The 23410-nt window shown below is 47.7% G+C and overlaps 1 protein-coding gene across 1 annotated transcript in view; it reads left to right on the plus strand.

The window, feature by feature from the left end:
• Positions 1 to 23137, plus strand: part of CACNA1B (calcium voltage-gated channel subunit alpha1 B) — a 186691-nt gene extending 163554 nt beyond the window's left edge. Inside the window, exons 40-49 of the mRNA XM_032232823.1 lie at positions 5617 to 5713; positions 10141 to 10249; positions 10369 to 10473; positions 10769 to 10875; positions 12366 to 12484; positions 14158 to 14295; positions 15532 to 15646; positions 18496 to 18697; positions 19866 to 20068; positions 22598 to 23137. Of these exons, the coding sequence (XP_032088714.1) occupies positions 5617 to 5713; positions 10141 to 10249; positions 10369 to 10473; positions 10769 to 10875; positions 12366 to 12484; positions 14158 to 14295; positions 15532 to 15646; positions 18496 to 18697; positions 19866 to 20068; positions 22598 to 23137 (1735 nt within the window). The remainder of the gene's footprint in view (positions 1 to 5616; positions 5714 to 10140; positions 10250 to 10368; positions 10474 to 10768; positions 10876 to 12365; positions 12485 to 14157; positions 14296 to 15531; positions 15647 to 18495; positions 18698 to 19865; positions 20069 to 22597) is intronic.
• The last annotated feature ends 273 nt before the right edge of the window (positions 23138 to 23410 follow it).

Raw genomic sequence — 23410 nt, forward strand, 5'->3', positions numbered from 1 at the left:
GATTCACTTAGCAACAGTGGCAGGAAAGGTTGTAAAATGGGGCAAAACTCCCTTTGCAAATGTCTCACATAGCAACATAAATTCTGGGCTCAATTGTGGTCGGACTTAGTTATTAGTTTTTAAGAAGAGACTGTTTTGACCCAGCCTTAGTAGAAACAAGAAAAAAACCCTCTTTATTTAACTCCTGTGAATTAATGGCATTCACACACCAAAAAATCCAGGCAATAGTCTTTCAAAGAGTTAACTGCAGTAACAAACCTTATCAGTTCCTTGCGATAATTGCAAAGCCATGAGCTCCCAGCCCGCAAAGCTGCAAATTAAGTTCTGGCAAGCAGTCTTTGATGCACAAAACACCATGAGCAAAATCTTCAGAAACACGAACTGTTGTCTCCTACGACAACCACTCCCCTTTCCTTCTTATTTATTCCCCAGGGAGGGAGGGGCCATTTAGCATCCACATGTGCTTTGCTTCCTGAGTAGACTCCTTGTCCTCCATTGTTCTCCTCTCCTAACAGCTGCACGCTACGCCCATCTGGAACAGGCACCAGCTGTTCTTCCTCCTGACTTACCTCAGCCACCAAAGGCAGTTGCCTCTCCAGTGGCCAGGAAATGTTGGACGGGCCTGGCTCTATCTCTGCATCCAACACGGAGCATCCATCAGAGCCTTCCCCAGACTCCAGAACTGGCCCAGGTTCCTCCCCAACTACCTCATCATCCAAGTCTGGCGGGCCCAACAGAGACTAGACAGTCACTTATCTGAAATCATATAGGTTCTTCTCCTTGAGCTGGGGGCTGGATTAGAAGACCTCCAAGGTCCCTTCTGTTGTGACCCGCCAGCGACCAGCAGAGCCTGAAGGAGATTCAGACAGTGAGGAGGTTGGGGAGGAACATGGGCCAGTCCTGGAGTCTGGGGAAGGCTCTGATGAAGGCTCTGTGTCGGAGGCAGAGAGGGGCCCAGAGCCGTATGCCAGTTATCAGCTGCCTTCAGAGTCAGACATCAATGAGGCAGAGGAACATCTGGAGCCTGTTCCCAGTGTGCGCATACGCAGAGTGGCCAGATGGAGCAGCTAAAGAACAGGGGTCGACTTGGGAGTAAGGGCACAGGTGGACGATGAATGGCCCCTCCCAGAGGAAATAAAAGGGGAGCAAAAGGGGAGTGGAGTTTGCAGGAGACAAATAGTTCGCTTAATTGGTTCGTGACTCTCCGAGACTTCTTGCCAAGTTTTGCAGGTCTCAGCCTGGCAGCTCTCTAAGCCAGAGAAGGTCTGTGACTGTTAATCCTCCCTGGAAAGACTTTGCTGGATGTGAATGATCAGAATTCACAGTCAATTAATAAAAGGGTTTTTTTGTCGAGACAAGGCTCTCAGGCAGCCTTGGTTATAACACCTTCCAGCTTCTATTCTATTCTAAAGTTGTTGTCATTGATTCATCTCCTGCTTACAGCAACTAACAAATTACTTTTATGGGACTTCAGCCGAGAGTAATTTTCTAACTCCTGGGTTCTGTAACGTCATCTTTCTCCTCCAGTTTTTCTTCTCCTGGTCGTGTTATTGTGGGATGGAGACAAGAGGTTCCAGAGCAGACTTTTTGTTTTAATTTTAATCGCCTCTTTTCTTTCCCCCCGTCGAGTCGCGACTTATAAAAATGTCTGCTTTCTTTCCAGTTGCCGGATACATTATAAGGACATGTACAATTTATTCCGAGCTATTGCTCCACCCTTGGGCTTAGGAAAGCAGTGCCCTCCTAGAGTGGCATACAAGGTTTGAAATTTCGGGGTGGGGGGTGGGGAAATCCCAGTCCTTTTTTATTTGGGAGGGGGGAGGGGGGGAGGAGAGGTTGCCTTGCAACTGAATGGGTGTCTTTTGAACCTGCACTGCAAAAGCCATCAGAAAAATAGAAATATCCTTGGAATGAAACTAACCAGTTTGTGTTCATAGAAATGATGGAAAAGCTTGTTCCCACCCCAATGTGCCTGCTGCATTTTTCCCCCCCTTCTGCCCAAGTCTGGATTCTTCCCTGCCTGGATACGGAAGCCTTATGGGATTGTCAGTTTTTAAAAAGGTTTCCTTCTTCTAAACTCAGAATTGGGAGAAGTTTTAGGTTAGCCAGGCCTCGCCCCAGCTCCTAGGCAGATTGAACAGAATGACAGAGCTTTTCGGGACCTTGTAGGTCATCTAATCCAACCCCCCCTGCCCAAGCAGGAGACCCTACACCATTTCTGACAGACGGCAGTCCAGTCTCTTCTTGAAAGCCTCTGGGGATAAAGCTCCCACAACTTCCGAAGGCAACTCCTGTTCCATTGGTTGATTGTTCTCACTGTCAGAAAATCCCTTCTTATTTCCAGGTTGAATCTCTCCTTCTTCAGTTTCCACCCATTATTACTTGTCTGGCCTTCAGGTGCTTTGGAAAACAGCTTGACCCCCCCCTTCCTCCTCTCTGGGGCAGCCCCTCAAATACTGGAAGACTGCTCTCCTGTCTCCCCTGGTCCTTCTCTTCCCTAGACCAGCCATGCCCAGTTCCTGCAACCGTTCATCATCTGTTTAAGTCTCCAGTCCCCTGGTCATCTTGGTTGCTCTTCTCTGCACTGATGATTAAAATAAAAATAACAGGCTGTTGGCTAAAAAGTGTGAAGAACAGTTGCAGGAATTGGGTGTGTCTGTCTACTTGGAAGGATTTGGGCCAGTGGTGGGTTTCAAAAATTTTTTTGAACCTACTCTGTGGGTGTGGCCTCCTTTGTGGGAGTGGCTTGCCAGCCATGTGACCTGGTGGGAGTGGCTTGCCGGCCATGTGTTTTCTCCCTCTCCCTCTCTCTCTCTCTGTCTCTCTCCCTTTTGTCTCTCTGTCCCTTTTTTCTTTTTTTCTTTCATCTCTCTCTCACTTTTTCTTTCTTTTTTTTTCTTTATTTATTTCTTCCTTTCTTTTTCTTTCTCTTTCTCTGTGTGAGTGTGTGTGTGTGTGTGTGTCTGTCTGTCTGTCTGTCAGTGGTGGGTTTCAAAAAATTTTGGAACTCTTCTGTAGGTGTGGCCTGCTTTCTGGTGGAACCTCTTCTAACCGGTTCGGTAGATTTGATGAACCGGTTCTACCGAACTGGTGCGAACTGGTAGGAACCCACCTCTGACTTGGGCTGACATGATATCAGTCTTCCAATATTGGAGGGGCTGCCACAAAGAAGAGCGGGGGGTTGCAAGGCCAGGCTTCTCCTCCTTATCCAAGAAAGTAAAAATTCTTTTTTAGTTTAGTTTAGTTTTAGTTTAGTTTTTTTTAGTTTTGGTTTATTTGTATGCCGCCCTTCTCCAGGAGGGACTCAGGGCGGTGAACAACTCAAAGGGGAAAGGGAACATAAACAACAGTACACATAATTAAAATACACGAAAATCACACAGCCATACCAGTCGAGAGGGGAGGGGAACTCATCAACCCCAGGCCTGCCGGCACAGCCAGGTTTTGACAGCTTTCCGGAAGGCCTGGAGAGAGGTGAGGGTCCAGATCTCCGTGGGGAGTTCATTCCAAACTTGGCATTTGAAAAGGGACCTTTTATTGAACAGGAATGATAGCAGGACCTGATCACAGCAGGCTCTGAGGGCCCTCAGGCAATACAGTTAGAATGAAAGGAATTAGAAACCCCTCCTGACAGCCCAATGTGGACTCAGCCAATCCGCAGGAGTGAAGATGTTATTGTACCCGAGAACTGTCTCAGGGTCATCCTCGGCCAGCTTTTGAGGGATGCAACCCACGGGGCCCTCCCTCCCCTTACATTCCCCAAAAGCCAGGCTGAAGTTTATAAATCAATAGACTAAAGGATACAGGATACACAGGGGAGAAAAGAATAAAGTATAAATGTAAGCAAAGGTCCTCCTCCTTCCCCTAAAGAATGGCAGATTCATCGATCTGACAGGGGTCAAGCTGTTCTCCAAAGCCCCTGAAGATAGGAGAAGAAGCAATGGGTGGAAACTAATCAAGGAGAGTAGCAACCTAGAACTAAGGAGAAATTTCCTGACAGTGAGAACCATTAATCATTGGAACGACTTGCCTCCAGAAGTTGTGGTTGCTCCATTGTTGGAGTTTTAAAAGAAGAGATTGGATAGCCATTTGTCTGAAATAGTATAGGATCTCCTGCTTGAGCAGAGGGTTGGACTAGAAGACCTCCACGGTCCCTCCCGACTCTGCTCTGTTCTAACCGGCCACTCTTTTCCCCCAGCCCAATTCCAGGAAAAAACAATTCTCTGTTATTTTGTCCTACAGTGAGATGCTAAAAACGTCGATTTAGCTTCCTTTTTGGTTTTAAAAGGCCAGAGAACGGTCCAATGTAATCTGGAATTCTCAACTAGGCTTTAAGAGCTAAAGAGAGCTTTTAGAGAATATTGTAGCAAAATAGGGGCTAAATTATTGAAGAAGGATAAGAACTTTTTAAAAAAAAAGAGGACAAAATAAATCCATTAAATCTTCAGTCATTGAGAAAGCAGGTGTTTTACCCTGGTCCAATTGCTGTGAAGGTGATGGGAAGGGAATTGTGTTCTCAGAAGAAGGAAGGAAGGAAGGAAGGAAGATAGATTATTGATGATGTTACCTTGTTTGGCGAGAAAGCATCCAAGCTCAGAGAGCACTAAGGACATGGAAGGAAGGAAGGAAGGAAGGAAGGAAGGAAGGAAGGAAGGAAGGAAGGAAGGAAGGAAGGAAGGAAGGAAGGAAGATAGATCACTGAAAGTAAAAACTCTTGAAACTTGGCGTTTCAAAAGGAACCTTTGATTGAACAGGCGTGATAGCAGGACCTGATCAAAGCAGGCTATGAGGGCCCTCAGGCAATACAGTTAGAATGAAAGGAATTAGAAACCCCTCCTGACAGCCCAATGTGGACTCAGCCAATCCGCAGGAGTGAAGATGTTATTGTATCCGAGCACTTTCTCAGGGTCATCCTCGGCCAGCTTTCGAGGAATACAAGGAAGGAAAGAAGGAAGGGGGGAAGAAAGGAAGGAAGGAAGGAAGGAAGGAAGGAAGGAAGGAAGGAAGGAAGGAAGGAAGGAAGGAAGATCCCTGATGATGTTGCCTCGTTGGGCAATGAAACATCTGCAAGAAAGCATGCAAGCTCAGAGAATGCCAAGGACTCGAACCAACATTTTCCTTCAAACCCCGGCTGACCGTCCCATAACGCTTCCTTTCCCCTCTCCTCCAGAGGAGCACTTACCACTTCCCTTTACACCAAAACAACACCTCCCCCCCCCCGTTCGAAATCGAGTGCTGCCTTTTTCCAAAAGGGGCTACGATTTCTTTTTCCCACACACACACACCTTCCCCAAGGATTCCACACCGCCTCTCTTCCTTTCGTATGTCCTGATCTGTTTCTTTCCAATTTAAATTTAAATAAAAGAGAGATCTCAAATCTTTTGAGAGCAGATGGCAGGAGAAACCCAAAAGAGATGGACTGGGAGAAGCTCCTCCTTCGTTTTTGTTACCTTCCCCGGAAACCAGTCTTCCAACGCACTAATTAACCTAAGAATTCTTTTGTCTCCTTTGCTTTCCCCTTATTATTTTTCTCCCCATTGTTTGTGGCTGGTGCTTCTCTCTTGTGTTGTCTTACCTTCCCCGTCTGTCTGTCTGTCTCCCTCTTCTGGTTCCAAGTGGGAGGATCAGTTACACCGACATGTACGAGATGCTGAGGCACATGTCGCCACCACTTGGCCTCGGGAAGAACTGTCCCGCTCGTATTGCCTATAAGGTTAGATTTGCCCCGTCAGATGTCTGTGTTTCGTTCTAAGCTTCACGCCCTCCTTCCTTCGTGGCACTCGTGGCTTCTGCAGAACTCTTTTCTCCTCTGGTCCAGGGGTGTCCAACTCTCGGCAGTTTGGTGGTTCGAATCCCTAGTATAGGTCTCCTGCGTGAGCAGGGAGCTGGAGTAGATGACCTCCAAGGTCCCTTCCAACTCTGTTACTGTTAACTGACTTCCAAGTCTCCAATGGAAGACAAATAAATGGTCGCCCTCATTGGATTCTCCTTTCACGAGGTTGAAAAGAGAACACACATACCTCAGAATGCCGCACCCATACAACTCTCTTCAAAAAACTAGGAATTACTCTCACCTATTTCAGTGAATATTTTCACCTATTTCAAGGTGGTGGTGGGGAAACGAAAGAAACCCTTATTTGCACATACATAACTGCCCCTATAGCGGGTCTACGACAACTCGCCACAGCCAACGTGGCCGACTCGCTGCCGCCAATGCTCCATGGGACAACTCGCTGTGTCGAGTTGAATATCCAAGAAACTGGACTAGAATCATGAAAGAAAGAATGCCAAAGGCAGGACAGAATGAAATGTGAATGACAAAAATACACCATATTTTTCAGAGTATAAGACACACACCCAAAAGAGGCTGACAAAATTGGATGTGTCTTATACTCCGAATGCTGCTTTTTCAAAGCTTTTTTTCATCCCTAATGAGGCGCTAGTGAGTAAAGCAATCTTCCGTGCTTTGCCTGCTTTTCTCAATGCTGCTCCCTCCAACGATCAGCTGTGCTTTAGAAGGTGTTTTCCAGTCCTAATGAGGCGCTAGCGAGTGAAGCAATCTTCCGTGCTTTGTCTGCTTTTCTTATTGCTGCTCCCTCCAATGATCAGCTGTGCTTTAGAAGCTGTTTTCCAGTCCTAATGAGGCGCTAGCGAGTGAAGCGATCTTCCATGCTTTGCCTGCTTTTCTTATTGCTGCTCCCTCCAACGATCAGCTGTGTTTTAGAAGCTGATTTCCAGTCCTAATGAGGCGCTAGCGAGTGAAGCAATCTTCCGTACTTTGCCTGCTTTTCTCAGTGCTGCTCCCTCCAACGATCAGCTGTGTTTTAGAAGCTGTTTTCCAGTCCTAATGAGGCGCTAGCGAGTGAAGCGATCTTCCATGCTTTGCCTGCTTTCCTTATTGCTGCTCCCTCCGACGATCAGCTGTGCTTTAGAAGCTATTTTCATCCCCAACCAGGGGATAAAAAGTGCACGCACACTCCAAACCAGCAAACTTATGTGCTGAAGCTGACCAGACTAAAGATTTTAGCTAGATGAATACTTGGTAGGCAGAATCTCTCCCCCCCGCCCTATTTTCCTCCCCCAAAACTAAGGTGCATCTTATACTCCGAAAAATACAGTATTTTGAAAATTATTTTAAATGTTCTGCAGCAAGTTGTGAATCCGGGGCAAAATTGGCGGTGTCAGGTTGATGGTGAGAAGTTGGCTGCAGTGAGTTGTCCAATTCCACTTGTAAAGCATCCTAATAAGACCCTTTGGCATACAGCTTTTCCATTTATTTATAGGCTGCATGGGATTGTCGCAATAAGCGGTTGGAGAAGATCAATTGTAAACCGTCTTCTCCGGGGAGAATATCTTGTGGTACATCCACTTCTCGTTCGGGTTAGAATTACAGTTCCTCAGTCATTCGATTTGGATACCCCTGTTCCAGTTTTAAACTGTTCCATCTGGACCATCATTCTCTTCGTGCTTGTTTAAAAAAAAAAGAAAACCCTCTCTCGATCCTTTTTTTCCAATTTCCTTCAATCCTTTTTGTCTGCTTCTAGGAGAGGGCGAATCCACATTTTGGGTTTTTGGTCAGAGGTGGTATTCAGCCAGTTCTGACAGGTTCTGGTGAACTGGTAGCGGAAATTTTGAGTCATTTGGAGAACCAGCAAATACCACCTCTGGCTGGCCCCGCCCTCAATCTATTCGCTGCCTCCTGAGTCCCAGCTAAATCGTCTGGGTCTTCTTTTGTTGCCCTCCAGAGGAGAATGGAGCTGGAAAGCAGGCTAGTGGGGCGGGAATGGAGGTTTTGCAGTGTCCTTCCCCTGGAGTGGGGAGGGAATGGGGTTTTTGCAATAACCTTTCCCTTGAGAGGAGAGGGAATGGGGATTTTGCAGTATCTTTCCCCTGCCACACCCACCAAGCCATGCCATACCCACCAAGCCACACCCACAGAACCGGTAGTAAAAAAAATGTTCAATCCCACTACTGTTTTCGGTGCCAGGGTGCATGGGAATATATCCAAAAAAAAGGAACTTCTTTTTGAGAAGGTTAAGAGGTTAATTTGCAATTGGGACATGAACTCTGAACTAGTTGCTAGTAAGACTTCATTGTCCACCCTCACCATGGACTGAGGTGGCTACTTAAAAGTATTGCAAACAGTGGTGGGATTCTTTTCGTACCAATTCTATGAATTCCACCCATCCAGTTCCGGTCAGGTGCAGAGGTGCAAAGACAAAGGATGACCTTGGCTTTCTAGAAAGAATTTTGTTATGGCTACATATCATCTAGGTCCATACGATCCCCTCTCCCATTTTCCCATCATAGAAAATGCATAGTAGAATGATAGAAAGTGTGGCAGACCAAAGATCCAAAAGAAAAGATGGCTGCAGGCCTGACAATAGGCCAGGGGGCGACAGGGGCCAACCAGAGGTGGCATTTGCCGGTTCTCCGAACTACTCAAAATTTCCGCTACCGGTTTGCCCGAACCGGTGTGAACCGGCTGAATATCACCTCTGATTGTAAAGTAGAGGAGTGATTCGCCTTTGAAGAACAGGACAAATGTGAGCCATGTCCTTCAAAGGCTGAGAGAGCCTCACTTCTCTCCGTTTCCTTGGAGCTGAAGGTCTGGATTCTTGACCTGATAGGCGTACGTCCCTTGCTATCTTAGACACTCTGCCTGGCCAGGGAGTTCTACAAAAAAAGATGTTGCTTGAGCAGCTGGATAGCTTTCTCATCCATGCCCTGATCTGGATGTAGAAGACTTCCTTCTCATGGAGCAGGTGACTTGAAGCACAGACCACTGTTGCTTCTCTGAAGACATCAACCAGCTTTAGGAGAGAGAGAGGGAGGAAGGGAGTGAGGGAGGGAGAGAGAGAGTGTGTTCTGTCTTTCTGTTCCTTCTGGCTTCTTGTGATCTCTGCGTCCCTCCCATCTCTATTTGTTGTGTCCGTGTCTTCTGGAGATCATAGAAAGATGTTGTGATTGTCCTCCCTATCCAGTCGCTTCCTTGTTTCCTAGAGCTGGTTCTGCCAACCATGGTTCTTGTCATCTCTTTTGCTCTCAATTGACCTTCTGACATCTACCTGGTGTTTCTCCTCCACATGCTTCTTACGGGCTATAATTGATCCATCCTTCTGTGTGTCTGTATTGCAGCCTTCTTGGCATGATCTCAACTATGGAGATACTGTGCATGAGATCGTCCAAAGTGCATGTGTTGTAGCTGTAATTCTGATATGTCTCAGGAGAGCATTATCTCAAAGAAACCTTAACCTTCCTCCCTTCCCTTCCTTCCTTCCCTCCCTCCCATCTTCCTTCCTTCCCTTCCTCCAATCCTCCCTCCTTCCTTCGTGCCCTCCCTCCCATCTTCCTTCCTTCCCTCCCTCCCATCTTCCTTCCTTCCCTCCCTTCATTCCATCTTCCTTCCCTCCCATCTTCCCTCCTTCCCTCCCACCCATCTTCCTTCTTTCCCTCCCTCCCATCTTCCTTCCTTCCCTCGCTTCCTCCCATCTTCCCTCCTTCTTTCCTTTGTGCCCTCCCTCTCATCTTCCTTCCTTCCCTCCCTCCCATCTTCCTTCCTTCCCTCCCTCCATTCCATCTTCCTTCCCTCCCTCCCATCTTCCTTCCTTCCCTCCCTCCCATCTTCCTTCCTTCCCTCCCTCCATCCCATCTTCCTTCCCTCTCTCCATTCCATCTTCCTTCCCTCCCATCTTTCCCCCTTCCCTCCCTCCATTCCATCTTCCTTCCTCCCATCTTCCCTCCTTCCTTCCTTTGTGCCCTCCCTCTCATCTTCCTTCCTTCCCTCCCTCCATTCCATCTTCCTTCCTTCCTTCCCTCCCTCCCGTCTTTCTTCCTTCCCTCCCTCCCATCTTCCTTCCTTCCTTCCTTCCTTCCCTGCCTTGCATGAAGAAATACAACCAACACTTGTGCTGAACTTTCCCTGTGCTGAAGTTTTTTAAAAGGGGGGGGGACCCCACCGCTCCAAAATTGTGACTGAATCTTCCTCTCCGGCCCATGATGAAAACCATCTCAGCACATGAAAAGTCAGCCTCGTGGGACACGGTTCTCCTCTTTTCCTTTGGAGGGGAGTAGGAGGTGGAGGTTGGGAGCAGGTGACAAGGGATGAAGCCTTGACCGAAAGAACTCTCTTTCCTTCAGCGTTTGGTCAGGATGAACATGCCCATCTCAAATGACGACCTGAGTGTCCACTTCACATCAACGCTAATGGCCTTGATAAGGACAGCCCTGGACATCAAACTCGCATCAGGTAAGGGGCTGGCTGGCTGGCTGGATGACCTCCAAGGTCCCTCCCTCCTAGTTCTATTTTGGTTGATTAACAATTTCCCTTTGGAATTAGATCTTGTTTCTTGGCTTTCTATCTCCCAGGTGTGCTGCAACACCAGTGTGACGCTGAGCTAAGGAAGGAGGTCTCGATGGTTTGGCCCAATTTGTCCTCCAAAAACTTGGATCTGTTAGTGCCACCTCATAAACGTAAGTGCTCCAAAGTGTTCCTTCTGTGCCTGTGCAAGTGGAAAGAAGCACAAATGGCATCCACCTTATGACTTAATGCTACTGTGAATGTTGTGTTTTTAAAGTGTTGTCTCTGTCTTTGTCTATTTATCCCCTTTCCCTTGTCTATTGTGAGCCGCCCGGAGTCCTTTGAGAGTGGGCGGCATACAAGACAAACAAACAAACAAACAAACAAACAAATAAATAAATAAATAAATAAATAAATAAATAAATAAATACTCAGAGAACCGTATTTCTATTTTTCTTCCCTGATTAGCTGAAGCCATGACAGTGGGGAAGGTTTATGCAGCCTTGATGATATTTGATTTCTACAAACAAAATAAAAACACCCGTGACCCATCTCACTCAGGCCCTGGATGTCAGGTAAATTTCCATCCATCCATCCATTGATCCTTCTCTCTATCATCCATCCATCCCTCTCTATCATCTATCCATCCATTCATATCTCTCCCTATCATCTATCCACCCCTCTTTCTATCATTCATCCATCTATCCCTCTCTCTGTCACCGCTCCATCCATTTATATCTTTATCATCCATCCATCCCTCTCTCTGTCATCCATCCATCTCTCTAACATCCATCCATTCATATCTCTCTCTATCATCCATCCATCTATCCCTCTCTCTATCATCCATCCATCTCTCTAACATCTGTCCATTCATATCTCTCTCTATCATCATCCACCTATTCCTCTCTTTATCATGTATCCATCCATCCATTCATATCTCTATCATCCATCCATCTATCCCTCTCTCTATCATCCATCCATCTATCCCTCTCTCTATCATCCATCCATCTCTCTAACATCTGCCCATTCATATCTCTCTCTATCATCATCCATCTATCCCTCTCTCTATCATCTATCCATCCATCCATCCATCCATCCAAACAACCAACCATTTAACAAAGAGAAGGACTGGGGTGACACGGTAACAGTGTTTTAGTACTTGAGGACTGACACAGAGAAGACAGGGTTGACCTATTAAGAGCTGAGATGGCACAGTGGTTAGAGTGCAGCACTGCAGGCTACTTCAGCTGACTGCTAGCTGCAGTTCAGCAGTTCAAACCTCACCAGCTCAAGGTTGACTTGGCCTTCCATCCTTCCGAGGTGAGTAAAATGAGGACCCAGATTGTTGGGAGCAAGAGGCTGACTCTCTAAACCACTTAGAGAGGGCTGTAAAAGCACTGTGAAGTGGTATATAAGTCCAAGTGTTCTTGCTATTTTCCTTCCTTCCTTTCTTCCTCCCTCCCTTCCTTCCTTCCTTCCTCCCTTCCTTCCTTCCTTCCTTCCTTCCTTCCTCCCGTCCTTCCTTCCTTCCTCCCTCCCTTCCTTCCATGGTGTGCAGTGGTTAGAATGCAGTATTGCAGGCTAACTCTGCCAAGTTTGAATCTCGCCAGGCTTAAGGTTGACTCAGCCTTCCATCCTTCCAAGGTGGGTAAAATGAGGACCCAGATTGTTGGGGGCCAGAAGCTGGCTCTGTAAATCGCTTAGAGAGGGCTGTAAAAACACTGCAAAGCGGTATGTAAGTCTAAGCGCTATGCTATTCTCCAAAGCCCCAGAAGGCAAGACAAAAAGCAATGGGTGGAAGTTTGTTAAAGAGAGATCCAAGGAGAAATTTCCTGACTGTGACATCAATTAACTAATTGAATAGTTAGTTTTCTTGCAAATGTTTCATTACTCAGTTGTGGGCGATACATCCGTTGAGGTTTTGAAGGAAAGATCGGACAGCCATTTGACTGGGATGGAATAAGGACTGCCTTAAGCAGGGGGTTGGACTAGAAGACCTCCAAGGTCCCTTCCAGCCCTGGGATTCTGTGAAATCCACTCTCTCTCTCCTCCCTCCTTCTTCTAGACTGGTACCGTTTCCCTTTTCCACCCACTGAAAGCAGCCCTGGAGCAGAGCCAGACAGGATTCCCCAATGCTTTCCTGCGTCAAAAGAGCTCCGCGTCACTCAACAATGGGGGCACCCTGTAAGTACTACCCCTCCCCTTTTTCATCACTTCAGCCTAGCTAAAGGCAGCTAGTCATGTTGTGGCCTGCCAGTGGCCAGTGGAGCTGGCAGAAGATTCGGACAGTGAGGAGGTTGGGGAGGAACCTGGGCCAGTCCTGAATCTGGGGAAGGCTCTGGTGAGGGCTCTGTGTTGGAGGCAGAGAGGGGGCCAGAGCCGTACGACAATTATCAGCTGCCTTCAGAGTCAGACATCAGTGAGGCCGAAGAACAGCTGGAGCCTGTTCCCAGTGTGCGCATGCGCAGAGTTGCCAGACAAAGGGAAGAGCTAAAGAACAGGGCTTGACTTGGGAGGAAGGCCACAGGTGGACGATGAATGGCCCCTCCCAGAGGAAATGAAAGAGGAGCAAAAGGGGGAGTGGAGTTTGCAGGAGACAATTTGTTCGTTAGTCCGTTTCAGGAGTCCCTTCTCATGGTAATAGAATAGAATAGAGTGGAATGGAATAGAATAGAATAGAATATGAATTAAGAATAGAATAGAATATAGAATAGAATATGAATTAAGAATAGAACAGAACAGAATATGAATTAAGAATAGAATAGAATATAGAATAGAATATGAATTAAGAATAGAACAGAACAGAATATGAATTTAGAATAGAATATAGAATAGAATAGAATATGAATTAAGAATAGAATAGAATATGAATTAAGAATAGAATAGAATATAGAATAGAATATAGAATAGAATAGAATATGAATTAAGAATAGAATAGAACAGAACAGAATATGAATTTAGAATAGAATAGTATTCTGACCCCCTCCTCCGTCCAGTAACGAAAGCTGAGACAAGCTTAAATGGAATGTCCTTTAATAACAAGACCAGAATCTCGGTGCCTGAAAACCAAGTAAACAAACAGATAAGGACCTTGGCAGCAAGTCCAACAAACCTTGGCAGCAATTCAAACAAACCTTGGCAGCATTCCAGCCTGCCAAGTTAGTTTCTCTTTAGTCAAAGCGTTGACTTCTGCAAGAAGGGCGTGGCACAAGCAGTCTTTTTTATAGTCAGGAGAGGAGCCTAATGACCATCAGCTGAGCTCAATTACCTCCGTAATTGCGTAATTGCTCCTGAGTAGCTCTTCGATGGCGTGCATCCAGGAACAACTCACTGTTGGTTTCTGGATCACTCTCCCTTGTCTCCTCCCCACTGATCCAAGGCTCAGGGGCCACCTGGTGGCCAACAAGTCTCTCTGCACCCTGCTCGGAGTCGGAACCCTGTCCAGGGTCCTCCACATCCTCCAGGGCCAACTCATAGGGCCCCTCGCTGTTGGAGTCTGGTGGCAGCTCCAACAGCTCCTGCTGGGCCACAACAGAATAGAATATAGAATAGAATATGAATTAAGAATAGAATAGAATATAGAATAGAATATGAATAGAATAGAATAGAATAGAATAGAATAGAATAGAATAGAAGCTGGAAGGGACCTTGGAGGTCTTCTAGTCCAGCCCTCGGATGGTCGTAAGTCACTTTTTTCAGTGCCATTCTAACTTTGAATGTTCATTAAATGAAGCGTTGTGAAGTCAAGGGCCAGCTCTAGTTGAGCTTCTGTTTCCTGCTTCTTTCTCAGCCCTCCCTCGGGCAGCCTTTCTTCCACGTGGTTTTTGAGAGCCTCTTCTCCTCTTTTTCTACCACAGGCCGATGCCGGAAGGGGGAGGCATCAAAGAATCTGTCTCCTGGGGGATCCAGCACACCCAAAACATGTTTTATGAAACTAGGACGCCAGCCTTTGAAAGAGGCCATTCAGAAGAAATCCCCGTCCAGCAGGCAAGCAATCAAGAGGGTGGGGATATATGCAGCGTGCCAGGAGGACAGGAAAACATAAGGATTTTCCTAGGAAATCCTAAGGCTTTACTTCCCCACTTTCCTCCTCTGTTTTGCCCTATGCACTTAGCGGAAACCCGAATTTTGGGATTCTGTTAAGGGAGCGCTGATTGAATGAGCTGGTTCGTTTTTTCAACGGGGGAAAAACAGGAGGGACATTTGGGATTCCGGGATGACTCCAAGTAATAAATATGGGGGAAAGCATCATGCAGTAAATGAAGAATATTCGTAGCTTGGGGGAAGGGGGGTTGAACTGCGGGGTCCTTGGTGGTCTTTGAGCTTGGTGGTTTTCTTGCAAATGTTTCATTACTGGAAGTATACATTATTCTCTGCTATTTAAAAGAAGGTACAATAGCACTGGGCCTCTTCAGAGCAAGCATTTTTTTAAAAAAACAACTTCATTTTGTTAAGTTGTCTAGAACAATAACAAAGCAGTCTTAAAAAAAATAAGTCTAATAATGTGAACATTCTGTAGGCATTTATAGTTATTGACTTACCTCCTTGCAGCAAATAGCAAACAGCCTGTTTTCAGTTTAGCCTGATTAGAAGGGGGGGGGGGAAATCTGCCTCTGCCTCCCAGCAATTTGCCTCCTTGCAGCAAACAGCCTGTTTCACTTTCAATTTCAGTTTCAGCATGCCCCCCCCCAATGATCAGCTGTTTCAGGCTGCAGGGATTGCCATAGCCTATTGCAAACGTTTCATGACCCAGCTAGGTAACATCGTCAGTGCTAGAAGAAAATGGGGTTTGTGGCGAGGGAGGAGGAGGAGGAGGAGGAGGAGGAGAAGGAGGAGGAGGAGGAGGAGGAAAGCGATGACGGTTATGGGGTCCTTGGGACTCTTTGAGCTCGGCGGTTTTCTTCCAGACATTTCATGACCCAATTAGGCAACATCATCAGTGCTAGAAGGGAATGAGGCTTGAGGAGAGGAGGAGGAGGAGGAGGAGGATTATTTTGGGGTCCTTGGTCCTCTCCAAGTTTGGTTGCTTTTTTGCAGACAATTCAGTACCAAACTAGGTAACATCATTGGTGCTCGAGGGGAGGGGAGTTTGAGGAGAGGAGGAAAAGAAGGAAGAGGGGGAAGAGGAGGAGGAGGAGGATTATTCTGGACGTAGACAGCCATTGAAACTACTGGGGACGTCTGTAGGCCACAGCTCCTTACTCACTCCTGCTACTCTGTCACTGTATTTTACAGGTTGTAGAAATGCAAGAGATCAGCCCAACTTTAGCCAATGGAGAACATCAGCCAGGACTGGAAAGTCAAGGGCGAGCGGCTTCCATGCCTCGGCTGGCAGCCGAAACCCAGGTAAGACCCATAATCCTGGATCCTTGGTCCCTCTTTCAGCTTGGCGATTCTCTTGCAGACGTTTCATTACCAAGTTAGGTAACCTCATCAGGGTGTATGGGCAAGGGAATGAAAGGCAAGCAGTCAAGAGCACCAAGGCATTATTCTGGATGTCTTCACAAGCATCTTGGTTCATTGAAGCCAACGACATTTTGGGCGACTGTCTTAGTCTTTCTCCAAAAAAGAGGAGCTTCTCTAAGACTCATTTCTCATCATCAGAACAACGACAGCCTCAAATTTGGAGAGTGAAATAGACATCGCCAATAGATTCAGAGCCTTATCTACGTTTCCTGGGGAAATACATTGGACAATCCTATTGGGGGGGGCATATCTACTTAACCATCACCCATAAAAATTATGTCGGGCATGAGAAGTACCGGTTGTTCAGAGTGGTGTGGTGGCCTGGAGGTGGTGCTCTCGCCTCACAGTCTGGAGGCTGTGAGTTTGATCCTCGGTACAGGCAGATATTTCTCTCTCCGGGCACACCGAGAATGTACCTGCTGAACAAAACTCCTCATTGGCGACAGGTAGGGTATCCGGCCATGAAAACACTCTACTAACTCCATTCAGTTGCCCAGACTCCACCCAGCCAGGGATTATGGGGTCGTTAAATGAAGAGGATGATGAGAAGTGCCTGCCGTTTCATCGCCCAACTACTGTATTTTTCGTATAAGATGCACCTCCCCCCCCCAAAAGAGGGTGAAATTTTGGATGAGTCTTATACACTGAATGTAGTCCCACCCACACACTGGCCCCCACCCTTTGGCCTCTGCCTCCCAGCAATTTACCTCCTTGCAGCAAACGGGAAAATGGGGCGGCAATAGGCTATGGCAATCCCTGTAGCCTGAAACAGCTGATCATTGGGAGGCCCATGCTGAAACTGAAATTGAAAGTGAAACAGGCTGTTTGCTGCAAGGAGGGAAATTGCTGGGAGGCAGAGGCAGATTTTTTTTCTCTTCTAATCAGGCTAAACTGAAATAACGTATACTTCCAGAAAGCACATCAATTTTAACAGCCTCTGTACAAGTGTAGTCTGAAATGTAACACCGCAAACAGTGTACATTGTCTGTACTGTTTGCTGTTTGCTACAAGGAGGCAAATTGCTGGGAGGCAGAGGCAGATTTTTCCCTCTTGTTTTCCTCCCCAAAAGCTAGGTGCCTCTTATACTTCGGAGCATCTTATATTCTGGAAAATACAGTCGGTAACATCATCAGGGCTAGCAGTGGTAATCACCAATGGCGACAAATGAATCTGGATGGCAGCTAGGTTGTGGGAAATTACCTCGCTACCTGAGCTCATTGAGAACCTTATTTTCTTGCAGCGTGCCGCTCCCTTTGACAATCATACTCATCCAACCACCTTTGCCTCATGAATAACTGCTGACTAACCTCATTTCTGTCTCTTGTCTCCATTCGCCCACCCCTTCCTCGGCCTTCGTCTGTCTCATTCGCTGCCCCTCCTTCCCTGCCTCTCCTTGGTCATCTCGTCTGTCACCTGCCTCCTGGGATGTCTGACTGTTGCTGGTTTGGGACCCATGCCATTTTTTTCTTGCAGAGGAGCAAAACACGGTCACCGGGGCGATATCTATCAGTATGTAGCTCGTTCGAACTCCCCTGTCCCGTAAAATCTAGTCAAGGAAGGGTTTAAGTGCATCGTTGTTGTTTTTTAAGATGGAAGAAAATACTCAATCTGGAGGCACTAAGTCTTTGTACAGCTCAGGGTTGAACATTGAAATCCCTGGTGCTCTCTCAGCTTGGTGATTTTCTTGCAGATGTTTCATGACCTAACTAGGTAACATCATCAGTGTCAGAAGGGGGGAGGAGGAGGAAAAGGAGGAAGAGGAGGAGGACTGTGGGGTCTTTGGTGCTCTCTGAGCTTGGTGGCTTTCTTGCAGATGTTTCATGACCCAATTAGGTAACATCATCAGTGCTAGAAGAGAATGGGGTTTGTGGCAAGGGAGGAGGAGGAGGAGGAGGAGGAGGAGGAGGAGGAGGAGGAGGAGGAGGAGGAGGAGGAGGAGGAGGAGGAGGAAAGCAATGACAATTATGGGGCCCTTGGGACTCTGAGCTTGGTGGTTTTCTTGCAGGCGTTTCATGACCCAACTAAGTAGCATCATCAGTGTTAGAAAGGAGTGGGGTTTTCAGAGAGGAGGAGGAAGAGGAGAAGATGAGGGGGAGAGGGAGGGAGAGGGGGAGGACTGTGGGGTTCTTTGTGCTCTCTGAGATTGGTGGTTTTCTTGCAGACGTTTCATAACCCAACTAGGCAACATCATCAGTGCACCACCAAGCGGAGAGAGCACCACGGATGCTAAAGAGTTTTAATGGAGAGGTTTCATAGAAACCAACTTAGAGCTAAATATCTATGGTCCTCCAGGTCCTGGTTGTCCCACAGGTGCTGTTTCAAGAGGCAACTGGACGTTCCGCTCTTTCATTCAAGAAGCTTCTTCGGTTCGCCTTCAGTTCAACTGAAGAAGCTTCTTGGATGAGAAACAAAAGCTCTTCAAGGAAAAACGAAGCCCAGTTGCTTGTTGAATGTCTTGCCTCCAGAAGTTGTGAGTGCTCCATCCCTGGAGGGTTTTAAGAAGAAACTGGACATCCGTTTATCTGGAATGGGATAGGGGTCTCCTGCTTGAGAGGGGGTTGGACTAGAAGACCTCCAAGGTCCCTTCCAACTCTGTTCTTCTGCGAAAATAAATACCCACGGTGCAGATGCGTGAAGGAAGAGATGCTACCTTCTGATGGTGCACATCCAATCAACTTCTCTCTGCATTCTCTTCCTCTTCTCCCCTCTGCCCTTCCTTCTTGCCACAGCCCATTCCAGACACCAGCCCCATGAAGCGCTCCGTCTCCACGCTCAACCCACAGCGTCCCCGTGCCACACATCTCTACGAACATCCCCGGCCAGCTGAACATACCCATCACCATCATCACCATCGTTGCCACCGGCGGAGAGAGAAGAAGCAGAAGTCGGTTGACAAGCCACCCAATCATTTGATTGACGGCGAAGCTCATGGTAAGGGCGTGGGATGACCCAGAGCCTGGCACAGAGGTAACACAGGAGGGGTGAAATCCACTTCCCTTTGTTACCGTTTCGCTAGCAATGTGAGCGCGCGCCTCCTGCGCATGTGCAAAGGTCAAAAAGGTACGGTAAGCGAACAGCAAGGGGGGGGGAAATCCTCTGTGCCATGCGATTTAGATTAGCTAGAAAGCAGGAAATCCTGCTTCCCAGCTAATATAAATTGTGTGTCACAGCCGATCATTGGAAAAACCGGTTCGCCCGAACTGGTTTCATTATTTTTACTACCGGTTTGGACGAACCAGTTGTATTTTTACTACTGGTTTGAGCGAACCGGTCAAAACCGGTAGCATTTCTTTCATTCATTCATTCATTCTCTCTCTTTCTCTCTCTCTCTTTCTCTCATTCTCTCTCTCTTTCTCATTCTCTCTCTCTCTCTCTCTCTCTCTCTCTCTCTCTCTCTCTCACTCTCACACACACACACACACACACACACACACACTTCAAGTAGCCTCTGGCTGCAAATAGTCCAGCCCAACGCTGTGACACCACAGCTGCAAAGCAAGAAATCCAGAAAGAACGCAAGGAATCCAGGAAAGTTCAAACATCGGCACTCAACACTCCAGGAATTCAGTGTTTGTTCCCAACAAATGCCCTTCCCCACAGCGTCTCCTTAAGTCTCAATCCCCAGGTGTGCCTTGTGAAGAGGGGCGGGATGCTCTCCTCCCGAGTAGCCATGTTAGTCTGTGCTGTTCTCGCCTTTTCTCCACTCTCCATGCTCTTGGATCAGGAGGGGGTGGTCCTTGCTCATCGCATGAGCTCTGTCTTTTGTGTTCACTGTTTAGCCTCTCTTCCCTTCCTCCTTGCCTACAAGCTGTCCCAATCCTGAAAGGCCCTGGCTGGGCCTGCTCCTCCCCATTTTCCTCCCAAGCCCCCTCAATCTCCATCAGCTCCAATCTGGCCCACCGGCGTTGAGTTTGACAGCCCTGGGCTGGAAGACCTCCAAGGTCCTTTTCAACTCTTCTAGTCTGCCTTTCTGTATTCGGCATCTCTGTTCGTGCATCTCTTCGTGCATACGGATGCTTAGGAGGCGAGCCTTGTTTGCTGACTTGCTGACAAATGATCTGATGATCAAATGATCCGTGTCTTCTCGTTGTCTCCCCAGCAGGAGATGCCACCTCCAAGTCCAAAAGACAGGAGCGTGGCCGGTCCCAGGAACGGAAAGTCCATTCTTCCTCTTCCTCTGAAAAGCAGCGCTTTTACTCCTGCGACCGCTACGGGAGTCGGGATCGTTCTCAGCCCAAGTCCTCTGAATGCAGTAGGCCTCCGTCTCCCGGTGGAGGGCAGGACCACGAGACACAGAAACAGGTGAGAATGGGAGATGGAGGGCGGAATGAGAGAGAGCGAAAGAGAGAGAGGGAGAGGGAGAGGGAGAGAGAGAAGGGATGAGAAAGAGGGCAGGGATCAAAAAACACTCAAAGAGTCACAAAGGTCTAACCTGAAGCCTCCCCCCCAATTCTGGAGCCAATCAGAAGTCCGCTTCCCCCACCATAGAGTCTCCTCCTAGCACGGTGTCCTTTTTCCTCTGCCAAACTGGAAGTCCGCTCTCCTCACCATAGAGTCTCCTCCTAGCACGGTGTCCTTCTTCCTCTGCCAAACTGGAAGTCCACTTCCCCCACCATAGATTCTCCTCCTAGCACGGTGTCCTTCTTCCTCTGCCAAACTGGAAGTCCGCTCCCCCCACCGTAGAGTCTCCTCCTGGCACTCCGTGCTTCCCTACCCCAAACCGGAAGCTCCTCTCAAAATTATGGCACCAACCGGCAACAGGGAGCCATAGCAGAGGGATGAAAGAGCCACATGCGGCTCCAGAGCTGCAGGTTGCTGCCCCCTGCCCTAGGACCTCTGATCAACATGGGTGGCCTTTGGGTGTGGTTGGACTCCAGCGCCCTCATCCCCAGAGAGTGAAGGCACCACGGTTGCCTTTCCAACTAGAGCAGAGATGAGTCGTGACCAGATGCGCTAATTTTAGCTCCGTGAAATAGGATCTTGCAAGTCTGGAAAGGACTTGACGTTGATCTGGAAGCATGCGGGGATCTCCTGACTTTTCAAAGGGGGATCACTCAGCTCTCTGGTCTCCTAGATTGTTTGCTTCCCCTGTATTGTCATATTGGTTGTCTTGCTTTGGAATCCTTTCTCCTCCCAGTTGGCTTCCGTGTGTTCTTCCTTCTGTTCAAATGGTTCTGGAGCAGCCTCCCTGCCCTTGACTGTGCATGTCTAAACTCTCTCTTTTCCCTCTTCTGTTTTGTTTCCTGTTTTTTATCCTACGATACATTCTTCTGTTCATGTCATTCATTCTTCTGTCCATTGCGTTTTGCCACTCTACTCCCAACATGTGACTCTGTGTTCATCTGGTATTCTTATGATTATTCACTGTCCTTCTCCTTCTCCTCCTTCTCCATGTCTTCCTTCTCCTTCTCTATATCTTTCTTCTCCTTCTCTTTCTCCTTCTCCTCTTTCTTCTCCTTTTCCTTCTCCATCTCCTCCTTCTCTTCCTTCTCCATATCTTTCTTCTCCTTCTCTTTCTCCTTCTCTTCCTTCTCCTTTTCCTTCTCTTTCTCCATATCCCCCTTCTCCTCCTTCTCCATATCTATCTTCTCTTTCTCCTTCTCTTCCTTCTCCTTTTTCTTTTCATTCTCCTTCTCCTCCTGCTCCTTCTCCTGCTCCTCCATATCTTTCTGCTCCTTCTCTTCCTTGTCCTCCCTCTCCATGTCTTCCTTCTCCTTCTCTATTTCTTCTTCTCTTTCTCCTTCTCCTCTTTCTTCTCCTTTTCCTTCTCCATCTCCTCCTTCTCTTCCTTCTCCATATCTTTCTTCTCCTTCTGTTTCTCCTTCTCCTCCTTCTCTTTCTTCTCCTTTTCCTTCTCTTTCTCCATCTCCTCCTTCTCCATATCTATCTTCTCTTTCTCCTTCTCTTCCTTCTCTTTCTTTTTCTTTTTTCTCCTTCTCCTCCTGCTCCTGCTCCTCCATATCTTTCTGCTCCTTCTCTTCCTTGTCCTCCCTCTCCATGTCTTCCTTCTCCTTCTCTATTTCTTCTTCTCTTTCTCCTTCTCCTCTTTCTTCTCCTTTTCCTTCTCCATCTCCTCCTTCTCTTCCTTCTCCATATCTTTCTTCTCCTTCTGTTTCTCCTTCTTCTCTTTCTTCTCCTTTTCCTTCTCTTTCTCCATCTCCTCCTTCTCCATATCTATCTTCTCTTTCTCCTTCTCCTCCTGCTCCTGCTCCTCCATATCTTTCTGCTCCTTCTCTTCCTTCTCCTCCCTCTCCATGTCTTCCTTCTCCTTCTCTATATCTTTCTTCTCATTCTCTTTCTCTTTCTTCTCTTTCTTCTCCTTTTCCTTTTCCTTCTCCTCCTTCTCTTCCTTCTCCATATCTTTCTTCTGTTTCTCCTTCTTCTCTTTTTCCTTCTCTTCCTTTTCATTCCCTTCCTCCATCTCCTCCTTCTCCGTCCTCCTTCTCCTTCTTCTCTTTTTCCTTCTCTTCCTTTTCATTCCCTTCCTCCATCTCCTCCTTCTCCGTCCTCCTTCTCCTTCTTCTCTTTTTCCTTCTCTTCCTTTTCATTCCCTTCCTCCATCTCTTCCTTCTCCATCGTCCTCCTCCATCTCCATATCTTTCTGCTCCTTCTCTTCTCCTCCCTCTCCATATCTTCCTTCTCCTCCTTCTCTATATCTTTCTTCTCCTTCTCTTTCTCTTCCTTTTCATTCTGTTCCTCCATGTCCTCCTTCTCCAAGTCCTCCTCCTCCTCCTCCATATCTTTCTGTTCCTTCTCTTCCTTCTCCTCCTGCTCCATATCCTCTTCCTGGTTTTTGTTTTGTTCATTTACTTTCTTCCAATCTTCATGTAGGGCAGTGGTTCAGTTAATGGGAGCCCCCTGCTGTTGACCTCTGGTGCTAGCACCCCATGCCGTGGTCGGAGGCAGTTGCCGCAAACTCCGCTGACTCCGCGCCCCAGCATTACCTACAAGACTGCCAACTCCTCGCCTGTGCATTTCTCCGGGTTCCAGACCGGCCTGCCAACCTTCTCCCCGGGACGCTTGAGCCGGGGTCTCTCTGAGCACAATGCTTTGCTGCATGGCGACTCCCAGGGACCCTCACCAACCCTGATGGCACGCATCGGTTCGGACCCTTACCTGGGACACCGAGAAGAGAGTGACAGTCCATACCATACGATGCCTGAGGACACGCTCACCTTCGAGGAGGCTGTGGCCACCAATTCAGGGAGATCCTCCCGGACCTCTTACGTCTCCTCTCTAACATCCCAGTCCCATCAAATCCGCCGCGTCCCCAACGGGTACCATTACGTCTTGGGACTAAGTGCCGGCTCTGGCACCAGCACCCGGGCGCGTAGCTATTACCACGAGCGAGACGAAGACGATTGGTGCTAGCAGGACAAGAACCCAAGTTGCACACTGGAGGTCGATGAGTTTTATCATCCAGACAACCGCCGTGTCGAGGTGTGTCTCTCTTTGCATCCAGCCCTGTGACATCAAGGCTGGCGGAGCGGGGGAGGGGAGTGGGAGAAAGGAGATACAAGCAGATGCCTCTCCATGGGAACAGCCCTGCCAAAATAGTCCTAGGCCCGTGGACCACACCGTTGGAAGCGACGTCTGGCCTCCATCTGTCCCCGGCTTCCTCTTTTGCACTAGATAGCGATCGAT

The sequence above is a fragment of the Thamnophis elegans genome, chromosome 16, assembly GCF_009769535.1.
Source record: "Thamnophis elegans isolate rThaEle1 chromosome 16, rThaEle1.pri, whole genome shotgun sequence".
NCBI lineage: Eukaryota > Metazoa > Chordata > Lepidosauria > Squamata > Colubridae > Thamnophis > Thamnophis elegans.